At 37.3% G+C, this 13284-nt stretch overlaps 1 protein-coding gene across 1 annotated transcript in view; it reads right to left on the bottom strand.

Annotated features, from left to right (window-relative positions):
- Nucleotides 1-1440: 1440 nt before the first annotated feature.
- The window catches only part of LOC107728886 (protein phosphatase 1E-like), a 45695-nt gene continuing 33851 nt past the window's right edge, over nucleotides 1441-13284 (bottom strand). The window contains exons 2-7 of the mRNA XM_016539192.1: nucleotides 12883-13004; nucleotides 9394-9593; nucleotides 5584-5772; nucleotides 5342-5485; nucleotides 4600-4693; nucleotides 1441-2719 (exon numbers count right to left, since the gene is read on the bottom strand). Coding sequence (XP_016394678.1) covers nucleotides 1782-2719; nucleotides 4600-4693; nucleotides 5342-5485; nucleotides 5584-5772; nucleotides 9394-9593; nucleotides 12883-13004 — 1687 coding nt within the window. The 3' untranslated portion in view covers nucleotides 1441-1781. The remainder of the gene's footprint in view (nucleotides 2720-4599; nucleotides 4694-5341; nucleotides 5486-5583; nucleotides 5773-9393; nucleotides 9594-12882; nucleotides 13005-13284) is intronic.

Genomic DNA, 13284 nt, shown 5'->3' with positions numbered 1-13284 from the left:
TAAACAGCATGTGTGCACATGAATATGATGCCACTCGTTCGTTTCTCAATGTCTCATCACAGCTAGGTCATAATTATGCCTGAGCTGCAATTTATCGACAAATCCTAAGCTGTAATTTATAGACATCATTACATCCTCGAGTAACCAGTTCATACAATAAGTAGGCTATACGCTTCAGATAAAAAGGAAAAAATTAATTTTAGAGGTCTATGATGTCAGTTCCTCTGAAGACTGTAGTGTTTGAACATTAAAATGGCTTCAATAACCAAAAGCTGTATCATGTCTCTCGCATCAAACACCAGATATAAGAAATAAGATCTGTAGTCCTGTTGACTGCTTGATTCTACACCGGGTTTGTCTGAAACTTCACTTCTGTGTGTGTGTGTGTGTATGTGCTTAGAGTGGTGAAGGATTCTGATAGGCTGGCTCATATAAGATGAGAGTGGAAGCGTTAAAGCAATGTAGGATCTCATGTGTTTGATTGTGTTTCTGTTCCAGAACTCAGTGAGTTGCCTCGCTGCCTGCTCCCTACATAGACAGCCTTCTGTGGAACCTCACAATGGACTCATTCGAATCCTCTACATAGGCAGCAACACAAATAATTAACACAAGGAATGTTATTAGGGTTTGCTGTCAGCATGTTGAGCTTATTTTCATCATGGAACAAAAATATAAAAATGCGTATTTTAATTGCGCCTCTTCTCAGAATTCTGAATTTACATCTTGTAGTTCTGAGTTTACATTTCACAATTCTTTTTTTGTTCTCAATTTTGAGTTTACATCTCGCATTGTAGTTTGAAAACTCCGGGGTTGCGTTTCAGTGTAAACGGACCAAAATGGGGAGACTTTTGAAAACAATAATGTGGCTGCCCAATTTCGCTTTGCGTATCCTTGGCGACCGTGTAAACAATAACATCATGCTCATTGTTGTATCTGCATGAATGGTCATGTGACGTGCATTTTCGGTTGTGTAGTGTGGACAGAGATCGTTTCTGAAACGCAGTGAAAACGCCAGAGTAGACGAGAATCGTTTTAAAATGAAAACACACTAGTGTAAACAGGACCTCAGAATTCTAAGTTTACATCTTGCACTTCTGAATTTTTAAATCTCAGAATTCTTAGTTTGCATTCGGCAATTCTGACTTTTTTCCTCTGAATTTTGAGCTTACATCTCACAGTTCTGACAGAACTCTGCATGTGTATGCGGTCAGTTTACGCTGGTGTAAAAATTCAGGGGAAATATAATAGAATTATGAGATGTAAATTCTGAATTCCGAGACAAAAAGTCAGAACTGTGAGAGGTAAAAAATCAGAATTCTGAGAAAAAAGTGCAAGTTCACAATTACAGGTTTATAACGTAAGAAAAAATGTCTCAATTGTGAGACATAAACTCACAATTGTGAACCAAAAAAAGTTAATTTTTATATTTTTATTCCACGGCAGAAATAAGCTTCCATGGTGATGAGCATAACTATATATAAAACACACAAATATTGGGTCAATTATAGTAAACTGTTTTTATCAAGATTTTCACTCTCTTAATTCTGGGTTTGTGTTCTGCACAAAGGATACATGTGATGCTGCCTTAAAATTGGTCCAATACAAGGTGACTAAAAGGTCCCTCAAAATGCTGCCTATTAAGGCTGCTCACTAGGTTTTGGAACAGAGTATGCATGTATGTGTGTGTACGCCCACGTCATGTGTTGTGAAATGTCATGTAAAATGAGCGCGTTTTAGCTTCAGGGACGGAGGGCGGCATGATGGGGCAAGGAAGTTGTCGATTAGACCCTTTTGCTGTGGGTTACATGGGGAAAGGCTATCCCAGGCTTCCTCTCTGGAGAGCGGAGAGGATAGGGCACGCTTGGGAAGCAGCTCAGAGGACCGTGACTTTCTCTAGCCCTCCGGATCAGGCGCTGCGATTCCCTCCTCAGCGGCATGATCTCCAGCCGCCTCTTCCTCCGGCCCTCCTGAGGGAAGAGCGCAGCCACCTCCAACAATTGTCCATCTGAGGTGGTCTGCATGTAGGAGGGCACTCTGGGTTTAGGCTGGGGCTTTTGCCTGTACCCAGAGGGGCCGTCCTCTTGGTAGGGGCGCCAGGCCGCGCCGGCCCCCCCGTAGGGAGGTATGAGGTCTGGCATGACGGTTCTCGTCGGGGGGAGGCTGGATGAAGCTGGGAGCCTGAAGCAGCCAGTCTCTGCACGCAGGTCCGGCCCCATGATGCTCAGACTTGTTCTGTCCGTAAACGAATCCATGCGGTCTTCGTAGGCCAGGTCGGCCGGCGCAGAGCACTGCTGGAGTGGCCAGCCGGCCCGGTTCTTTCCTCCATTCTCCGCCCCTCCGTCTTGACACACCAGCTCACTCTGCAAGGACTCCACTTCCTCTTCCTCCTCTCCCGTGTCCCCCACCAGCTCCTCTTCCTGCTCCTCCTCCGGTTCATCTGAGGGTGGGGGCAAACGGGGGTCCCTGAGGAACACCACGATGACCGTGATATTGTCGCTTGACCCCGCGTCTCGGGCCGAGGCCACTAGCTTGTGGGCCACCATGGCGGTGTCCCCGTTGTTCTCCTGCAAGTGGTCGCTGACGACTCGCACAGCTTCTTCTGGATTCACTGTGTCGTAGAAGCCGTCGCAGGCCAGGATCAAGTAGTCCTCGCTGCCATCCAGGTTGAAGGTGGAGTAGTCAGCGTCTCCACAGATATAGGGCTTGTGTTCTGAATCACCTGCACATACAAAAGAAAAATCAAAGTAAATCAACTGAGAGTGAATATCACAAAAAATATAGATTTCAGGAAATTTGTCAATGGCAATTGTCAATTGACCCTTCGCTGTGAGTTTGACTGACAGGCGATCTGACCAATCCTAACAACGAATTCGCCATTTTTTTCCGACAAACAAAACAGACAGGAGAGTAGATTAACTTCGGTGGACTTAAACTTGAAAAATGGTGTGTATTAACGCCTTTCTGTGTTTGAAATAAAATACATTCTGATGTTCATTCATGTTTATTTCATGCTTTAAGTAAATATGAAAAGATGATCGGTTCAGGTGCCACAGCGATCTGTCACGACACATTAAAGAGCCACAAAACGGTATTTATTGTTTGAAATTCTTAAATGACAAAATTTGAAAGCTAAGACTTTGTTTCATACCAGAAGTAACAAGTGTCAAGTGTCCTCTTTGCTCCACAATATATTTTTCACACTGTTTTTCAATGTGTGGTGTAAGAGGGGCATGGCTTGTTGGACATAGCAACAGTAACTAAGGGGGGTGGGTCTTGTCTTTGCAAAGTGTGAATTCCTTATTGTTAAATATATTAAAAGTCGTTATAACAAATACTAAATTTTAAATAAAATGATAGTTTTAGTAAAAACTTTTTCAACCAATATTTTCACTGCTGTAACGCACTAGGAATTTTGTTTTTAACTAAAATCAACAAATACAACATTTTAAATATAAATATATTTTTATTATTAAAAATATATAGCAAAGTGACAAGTTAAATCACATCACATTTTTTTCAGAATCAGCAATAGTTAACTGCCATGCAAATAATGCCATAATGCAAAAAAGGCAAAAATGTGCTAAAATATGCTTCAATATTTTCGTTAAACTAAACAGAATTTCTTAATTGCTTCTTTTGATTTTTTGAGTAAAATATGATTCGGACATGTTCTGGACTTGTTTCGTGTTTGTAAAAGACCAGTTGCCTAGGCTATGGCAGAATTAGCCTCACTTGTCCTATTTATGAATCAAGAGCTTTAAGGGAATTAAATGCTAGACTGATAGGATTATCTGACAAATTAGCCATCAGCATTTAGGGAGTGAAATGGTTTCTGGGCAGGAAGTCGTGGGAACGCTGCCTAAGGATTTTGCAGGAGGTCAGCCTTTGTTATTGCAGCAACGTTCATTAGCCTGAAAGCCATAATCTTACACTGGCTAATGTACATACTGTAAAGTATACTGATACATTATCAATAATTTATTGAGGTGATGAAGAAGTTTGTACACTTTTCAAATCCAACCACACAGTTGGTCTGATCACACAAGTTTTGAAACAGTACAGTGGTTTAAGTTTTGACAATAATCAATATTGTTTTTCGAAAGTACACAGACGCAGCTACTGATTTAGACCAAGTGGAAGCTGCACAATCTGGTTACATTGATTAAATTGAGTCTGTGCCAGGGTTTGCTTTCTAAAACACTGTCTCCTTCATACTGAAATCTATAGTGTGATGATAAAGGGTTTTCTGCAGTGGCCTGTACATCCTCTTCTAAAAATATGCACCCACTGACCTTTAGTTCACTTTAAATTACAAAAGATTGTGCCTAAATAAGTGAATATCTTGAAAGAGCACAAAAGCAAAGGCTTTCACAACCATGTTAAGGTGTTTTTACCTCTCTTCTCATGCCGTTGGCTCAATTACTGGGATTTGTGAAGCAATATTCTCTGTAAAGCTGCTTTAGAACAACACTATATGCATTGAGAAAAGCACTACTTAACTAATTTATGTAGGCTTTCACAGTAGTTTACACAAAATGTTTTCTAGAAATACAATCAGGGCTTGTTAAATTGTATATTGTAATTTAAAATGTCCAATACCGATGGCTCTTGACACGGACAGGCTGCCGTTCACCCTCCATGTGCCGAACCAGATTACACACCCACCCAGAGCCTCAATCCTCTTTTTCTCATCCTATACAAACACATAAACAAACAAACAAACAATATGGTCAAGAGGAGTCATTAACCATAACAGTTAGTGTCATGTTCAGTTCAGTGTCATTTAGTGAAACTCTAATCGGCTGAACTGCGCCTTACATACAGTTTCATTATATAGATAAAGCTCCAAAGACTCGGCTCAACAGATCCACTCTTGGGAGTGCGTTATGTAACACAGCTTTGCTGACATGCGACTTTTGTCAATTGAATGGACTGTGCTAAAGGACATCCCACACAAAGAGCTCGACTGAGATAAAAATGAAGGTCATATGCCCCAATTAGGACCAATCTAAGACTGATCTAAGATCAGTTTTCGGCATTTGGAACAGCTGATTATTTTATACTGGTCTCCCACTATTTCAAATTATTAAATTAAATTAAATACAACATAAAACTGTATTAAAATATAAAAAAATTGTGAAAATAATAATAATATTTTTTTGTCATATGGACTTGGAACAGCTGACCATTCCAACTATTTAAAATTAAAATTAAAATTAAAATTAAAATTAAAATTAAAATTAAAATTAAATTAAATTAAATTGAATTGAATTAAATGTAAAAAAAAATTACAATTTTTTTAAATAATAAGAAATAGCTTTGAGTGTCCAGTCTTTCTCACCTCTCTGTCTGGTTTGTGTGGTTTCATCAGCTCCACTGGTTGACCTCTCTTCACCATCATGACCTGTGAGTCACCCAGCCAGGCTACGTACAGCGTGCGACCCCTCAGAAAGGTCACGACCCCTGTGGTGCCACAGCGCATGTTCTGTTCCAGAGATATGGATTCATACAGACATTGTCAATGCAAAAAGGGCTGATATGAGCATCTTGATGTCTGACAGTGTTTGTGCGGTAGGAACTCACCTCACGTGACGCCTTCTGTATGAACCGCTCATCTGTAAGTTTGAAGCAGTGACACAGAGCCTCTCTAGGGTCTTGACTGAACATTTCTTGTCTGACCAGGTTTACGTGCAGGTGATTGGCGGCATAGATGGCAGCATCCAGCCCGCCATGACCATCAAACACAGCGAAAAAAGCCTGCTCTTCCTGATCCTAAACACACATACTTCTGTTAGCTTTACTTATAAAATGACTGTGACAATAATAAAACAATTTGTCTCTAATTTTCATTTCATTGATTATATCATGATTCAAAGTAATTTGTTATAGTTGCATACTGATTTTTTTCCCCTGTTATTCAGAAAATAGCTTAATGCCACATAAAAGACCTCACAATCCATTCTTAATTGAAATAAATCCCTGTAAATGTCTCTCAATCCGTGCGAAACAGAAAACAAAAACATGGCAACCTCTGGCATCCAACAGATCAGAAGCTGTTCGCAAATCAACTGCAGTCAACATAGCTAAATGAAATATTACATGAGAAATATATGCAAATGAAATGTTGGTGCTTCCTCTTGTCGATTGGTTTTAATTATCAGCAGCTTACGAATTATTAAAAGGCTTAGTTCCGTAGCAGGGCTGGTCAAACGGGATAAGCTCTCACTGGTATAAATAAGGATTTCATTATGGAAGAATCCCTGAGATGCCATTACTCGAGCGCCTCGAGACAACATGAAAATGCTCACATTTAGTTTAGGTTTTTATGACACGTGGATGCATTCAACAACTATTTTGAATTGATTTGATTAATTTGTTCTTTCTTTGATTAATAAGTTAATACAATATTCCACATCTTGTCCAATGCATGCAATGATCTGCAAAGCAGCTGCTCTTACTCCCTTTAACTGTAAAAAAAAAAAAAGAAAAAAAAAGTTTTTTTTTCACCTACAAGGGGACAAAACATGATGGAGGACATACGTAAAAAATAAAGTAAATGAATAAACAAACAGTATAGGTCAAGATAATCAGGTCAGTAAAATCATAAGGTAAAGACAATAAAATGGGTCTTGCAACTTTTTATTGTAGTTTATAGAAAATGAAATGCATAATCATCACAGATTTTGATCCTAAGTCTCAGTGATTTAATTTATTAAATCATAATAGCATAATATTAGTTTGTATAATATGCATATGCATAAAATAGTGCTTTAGTGATTTAGTTTCACTCATCTAAACCTTTTGTGAGTGTTTTTATAAACATTGTGAACATTTCAATGTAAAAACAGCTATTTAGGACTGAAATATCAGCATATAATTCAACAATCTGTATTATATGCATATGTACATGCATAAACAAACACAAATCACATACATCCTGAAACTTTTTTAAATTGTAGTGAATATGAAATTCAAAATATGAATTTACTGAATATGAAATCTTAGTAATTTTTTTTAATCACCTAAACCTTTGTGTTTTTATTATTATTTTTTATTTATTGTGATAATTTCAATGTAAAAATCACTATTTACATTAGATAATACATCAGGCAATAGTTTGTATTATATGCATATGTGACAAACGTAATTGTTTTTGTTCTTTAAATTTTTTATAGAATTTTTTATCTACTCCAAAGTGTAGTCCTCAGTGTGCATCATTTAATTATAATGGGAGCATTCTAGTTTTGTCATGTTGCTCATGTGGAAGAGCACTGATGTGGAACAACAACTATGTTTATGTTTCTCTCTCTCATTGAATGATGTAAATGCATTGAATGATGTCCACTTATGGCTGGTCTCTGATCTGCTTCTGCCTAAGGCAAAGGGATGCTAGTGTTCGCCAATAATACCAGTAAAAGCCCAGCATTTATCAAGTGGCTACCAGATGTGACAGATGAAGAACCGCCCCCCAGAGTCTATGAGTAAAGTGTGGTCGGGAAGAGCGTATTGATAAAACAGGCTGCCATCAGGACAGAATATTCCCCACAGTCGTGCTTTAGGGAGGGTCTGTTTCATGCTACAGTGGACAGCAATGCCACAGTGTCTGCTCTTATTAGAGGAAGAATAGCCCACACATCTCATCTGAAACATCAAGTAGATCTGGATGCGAGATGGCAAATCCGTCTGCACTTATTGCTTTCTGGTGACGGAGCACATTCTCGCTCGACTGGAAATTACACTGGCAATCAGGAAAGAAATTACATAATGCTGTTTCTTCAGGGATGTTAGGCTCAACACAACTCTATTACGATGAAAAGTGATGTTTAGTGTATCGTGCTTTAGCATCTACCTTGACGCACATTTGTATGAGCTATTTGTTAAAGTGCGGAAAGCTCAGCAGAGGCCTTAAAATGAGTTTTTGATGAAAAGCAATCATGAGCTGCTGACAGCCTTAGTATTCATGGGCTGTTAGATGCCTTAGAATTTGCCTGTGGGTCGGAGCTGTGGCTTAGCAGCTTGCGTAGATCCTCGGACATATTGAGCCCTGGTGCTCATATGGGTGCTGCAGGTTTAAATCCATTGTGAAACATTTCCTGATCATATTCTATCATCTTTTGCCAATCAAAAAGGGGATATAAATAAACTTTAGAGAAGAATTTGCCATGGAAATGATCTCTACATCCATAAAATAAATACAATGTGTTGTAAGATTTTTTGGGGGATACTGTCTGACAAATATACACCTTAAATAGGTGTCCTGAGAAATCATATTTGTCTCTATGACAGCTCTAGGTACTGTAAACAGCATAAATAAATAAAATAAAAATACTGAATCAGAGAAATATTGGATTGTTTGGTGTTTATTATAAACTACCTAAAACTATATTTTTTTCATGCTTTTGAAAGCATCTCTTACGCTTAACAAGGCTGCATTGATTTGATCAGAAATACAGTAAAACAGTAAAAATGTGAAATATTATTATAATTGAAAGTAATTATTTTCTATTGTAATATACAGTATTCTATTGCTATATATTTTAAAATTATTCCTGTGGTGCAAAGCTGAATTTTCAGCATCATGCTGATTTGCTGCTCAAGATACATTTCTTGACAGCAGTTGTGCTGCTTAATATATTTTTGTGGAAACCGTGATCATTTTTTTTAGGATTCTTTGATTAATAGAAAGTAGTGCTGTCAAACGTTTAAAAAAATTAATTGCACATTTTTTCTGAAATTAATCGCGATTAATCCCACCTAACATTAACATTTTGAAATATACTTTTATATTTAAATAATTTCACATTCAATCTTCAAATGAATGTAGAATCAACATAAAGACAGTATATTTTTAATATTTGATTAATCATTTGTTTAATATTTTTTTCTTTTGTTCTCTGATGAACAGACATCACAGCAGCTGGGTTAGGTTATTTGGCTGCTACTACTTTAAGAGTTGCCGCTGCTGAATGTGATGCGGATACTCGTAGTTTCATTCGCGCTTTAATATGAAATGATACAGGCTACAGCGCGCGCCACTGTGTTTGTGCGTGTAATTGAAGAGCATGCACTATGAGCACAGTGTAACGGCTGACAGGACAGGAAAATTCGTTTTTACTGATATATGGCCTCACAACATCTCATCTGACCGCAGTTAATGCGCTAATTTTGACAGCACTAATAGAAAGTTAATAGGAACAGCATTTATTTGAAATCTTTTGTAACGTAATAAATGTCTGTACTGTAACTTTTGATAAATTTAATGCATCCATGCTGAATACAAATACTAATTTCTTAAAAACAAATCAACTTACTGACCCCAGACTTTTAAACAGTAGTGTACATTATATTTGGTGAAAAATAAAAGGTCATTCAAAGTCACAATCAAGGTCATACCTGTAGATTGAAAAGTGTGTTGAAGTCAGGAATGACGACGTGTTTGTCTTCCATCTTTCGACGCATGTTTTTAATAGCGTGGATGGAGGTCTCGTAGTACGGCAAGTGGCGGCGGCGATACGGGAACTCCTTTAGCCAATGACAGCATGTCTCGCATAGCTTATTAAAGACCAGCCGGGCCAGCTTCACCGAATCGATCTCTGCCGAGGCAAATAACATGTTACATGTTACACAGGCAAACACAAACACTCTGAGCTGCTTTGATTCAGGATGACTAAGCTGCCATTCTTTCATATGTCACAACAGTGTAAAAAAAAACATACATGCACCACACACAAACAGACAGTGCTGTTTTTTTTCTCACAAGACAAACAGATTTGACTGTAATATCATATTGGAAAAGAAGAGTGCATGAGCTGCTGATTAAATGCATAGTGGAAGCGGAATTGAGGACAGTGGGCAAAAGAGGCCATCTGCCAACTGAGAAAGAGAGAGAGGAGGTGACTGGTTAATGATGATGGGATTGTTCCAGCTCTGGTCTCTATGGACTAAAACTGACATTCCTTCATTCTGTGAACATCTCATCAATATCTCTGAAGCACATGCTCTCCCTTTACAACCACCTGTGATCTATATGCTGCTCTTTACGTCCTCAAAGCTTTTCAGATAGTGATATGCATTTGATGGACAACTAACCCAATTGTTTTGCCTATTAAAGGGATAGTTTACTTAAAAATGAAAAATCTGTTATCATTTATTCATGTTGTTCCAAACCCACATTCTGGCAGATCAAAACACATCATGTCGGGTCAAATGTCAGATGACACCAATTGCTTCTGGTTCTCATGTCTCTCATATTAGAATACGCCAAATTTGAATATCTGGAAGTGTGAATAAGATTTAAAAGATACAGGAATGAATTTCAGTCTATTTGTTACATAAAGTTGTTGCATGGCTGCAGAAGACTTGAAATAAAGCATATAAAAACTGCATTTGCATTCATTGTCTGAAAAAGTGCAGCATTAACATTCTTCAAAACATCTTCTTTTGTGTTCTATTGCAAAAAGAAGAAAGATAGAAAGTCACACAGGTTTGGAAAGACATGAGGGTAAGTAAATTGACAGAATTCTTATTTTTAGGTGTATAAAACCTTTAAAAGTATCATTGGCAAGCAAGTTATTTGTTTCTCAAGCTCATAAAATGTTGCTGAAAGAGTTTGCATGACAAAACCTATGGCAAAGTCACAGATTTGCCTAATGGAGTGTCTGTTTTTTATGACTCCATTTATGGCGTATTTTTCAAAGGCTGCATTTTTGTCTTTGTCTATCAGTCCGCCTCAGTACTGCTTTTGACAGATGTATTTTAGCATTGTGTGGACGAAGAGGCCTTTTAGATTGTTTGATGGTTGTAAAAGCAGACATTACATGCTCTTTTCTCTTCCCTTAGTCTTTTAGATGCTCTCTCTCTCTCTCTGTGTTGTCTCTGTGGGCACAGAATCTAAATTTAATCTGCCATCTCAAGGCTGAGCCGGTGAACACTATGTACTGCCTTTGCCCTGAGCAGAAGTCTGTCTGCCGCCCAATGTACTGATGTCAGTCGTTTCCACTGCTACGACTTACACTAAACATACTCTCTGCTGCTGGAATGGGTCACGTCATGTAGGCCTGTTTAAAGGACTGTACCTCCCGTGAAACCCTTTATCAACTGTCCTGGCTGAGGAAAACCAGACTCGGCTCAAGTGGAGTTCTCGTGCTCTGACGTATTTTTGAACAGTGCTTAAACTCAACACAGATTGCAGTCCATCTGGCTTTATAAATCGACCGTCCACTCAGGAAAGTGTCTGGGATCAGCGTGCTATGTGAATGTCTGCGCTAACTCATGACGGCAATAGTTGGATGTGAACCACAGAGAATTATTGCAGCCTTCATGACATGCCGGAATGATTGTATTTATGAGATCAGTGCACATGAACGCCACCGCAATGTTGTAATTACCAGTGAGGAATTTTCTTCCAGAGTTGTCGTATGTCTATTAAAGAATTATGGCAGAAACAAATTGCTGTCGGTCACAATTAAAGATAAAATGTATAATTTTCCTACTAACAGAAGCAGAATTGTAATCTGTTTGGGTGAACGGGCAAACCAAACTACATTTCCGTTCTCTGTGGCAGCACAAGAATGTTAAAGAGACATTAATAAAATATATATCAAAATTCCATACTATTTTGTCAATATAAATTGAAAATATATAAATATATACAATACAGCGGTATGAAATGTTACAATATAAAAATTACATATATTAAACTTTTATACTTTTTGGTAAATAATAGTAATGTAATTAATTTTAATATTGTAATATATTTTAATAATTTAATCAAATTAAATATTATATATTACAAATAACATACATTTATATATTTTTTTATAATAGATTCATCAAATCAATTTTTTTGTCTTAAAATAGATTTTAGACAACAGAGTATAGAATTTTAATATCTATTATTTTATGTATTTCATATATATTATATATTATAATGATAATAATTTTCATGTTATGGTTGATGTTAAAATTTTACAGTATATTGTCTAAATAAATTAGAAATATAATACTAAAAAACTAATTAATTATTTTAAATGCTATAAATAAATTTAACCATTCATTTTATAATGTAGAGTATAAAAAGTGAATATTTATTTTGATATTTGCTAGATTACTCTAAAGTATTATATTTAAAAAAGACTATTAAAATGATTTCATATATTTAAATTATTAGTGTTTTTAAAGATGACGTCAAAGGTCATCTAAATGTAAAAATAAAGGAAATGGGCGTGTACAATTAAATACGCAATATTGACCAATACAGATTTAAAAAAATCTTAAATATAGGCCAAAGACCAATATGATACTAACATATTGCGCATCATCATTTGCATGTCAGGCAACATCTGTCCTCCATAAAGATTGTAATATACTTTCATGTGGCAGTTTACAGTTATTGCTACAGAAAGAGTCATCTGAAGTGAAGGGGGAAATGAATCAGATCAGACACGATATCATAACAAAAAGAGGTGTCAAATTTGAATAGATCTTTCGAGTTCCATTAGACCTGCTCCTTTCTAAACCAGCCAAAACTGTGGCACATTAGCAGCCGTTCTCACCTCAAATTCCTTTGCCATTTCAATTCGAATATAGAAAGATAAGGAAGCAATTCAGGCCACCGTTAAGTTAGTAAGTGACCTAAATTTGCAGTTGAATAGGAGGTTTAAAATTGTGCAGAATGGCCTACATTCGGATCAAATATCACGAGATCTCTACTCGATAGCAAGATCCAACTCATTCACTGGCTTTACTGACACTGCGTGACTTCAGATGGCTCATGAGTGTCAAGAAAACCACAATGAATCTACGCTAGACTTGTCTCGTTTAAAAATAAGACTTCACAGTGCAAGTTACGTTTATGTGATGTGGTTTTTATAGGGCACTTACGAGGCAGCGTGTCTGTGCCATCCTCCACACTCTTGTTGAGATAGTACATGGAGAGATCGCTTTGCAGGATACTATCAGCTGTACCACGGGCCAGGGCTGCAGCCAAGGAAAAAGGGCAATTACTGTAAAAGAGAGAGGAAGAGAGAGAGCGCTTTAAAACATCTGACGAGTAGATCACGGAAACATTATGCAAAGGAGCACTGTCAGTATTCGATTCAATTTTCCTGCATTTTTTTTTCTTTTTTCAGCACCAGAGCGAGTGCTCGTTTAACCGTGAGATGATGAGTAGGAGGTAAAAGCAATATGTACAGGTCAAAACAGAGAGAATGGCCAAAGATATTCCAGCTGAATATGTTCTTATGACCACTGTGCATCAAAAACCTCTTTGCCAACAGACTTTTT

The sequence above is a fragment of the Sinocyclocheilus rhinocerous genome, unplaced genomic scaffold (assembly GCF_001515625.1).
Source record: "Sinocyclocheilus rhinocerous isolate Xijiao unplaced genomic scaffold, SAMN03320098_v1.1 scaffold397, whole genome shotgun sequence".
NCBI lineage: Eukaryota > Metazoa > Chordata > Actinopteri > Cypriniformes > Cyprinidae > Sinocyclocheilus > Sinocyclocheilus rhinocerous.
This window is presented reverse-complemented; position numbering and strand designations above follow the sequence as displayed.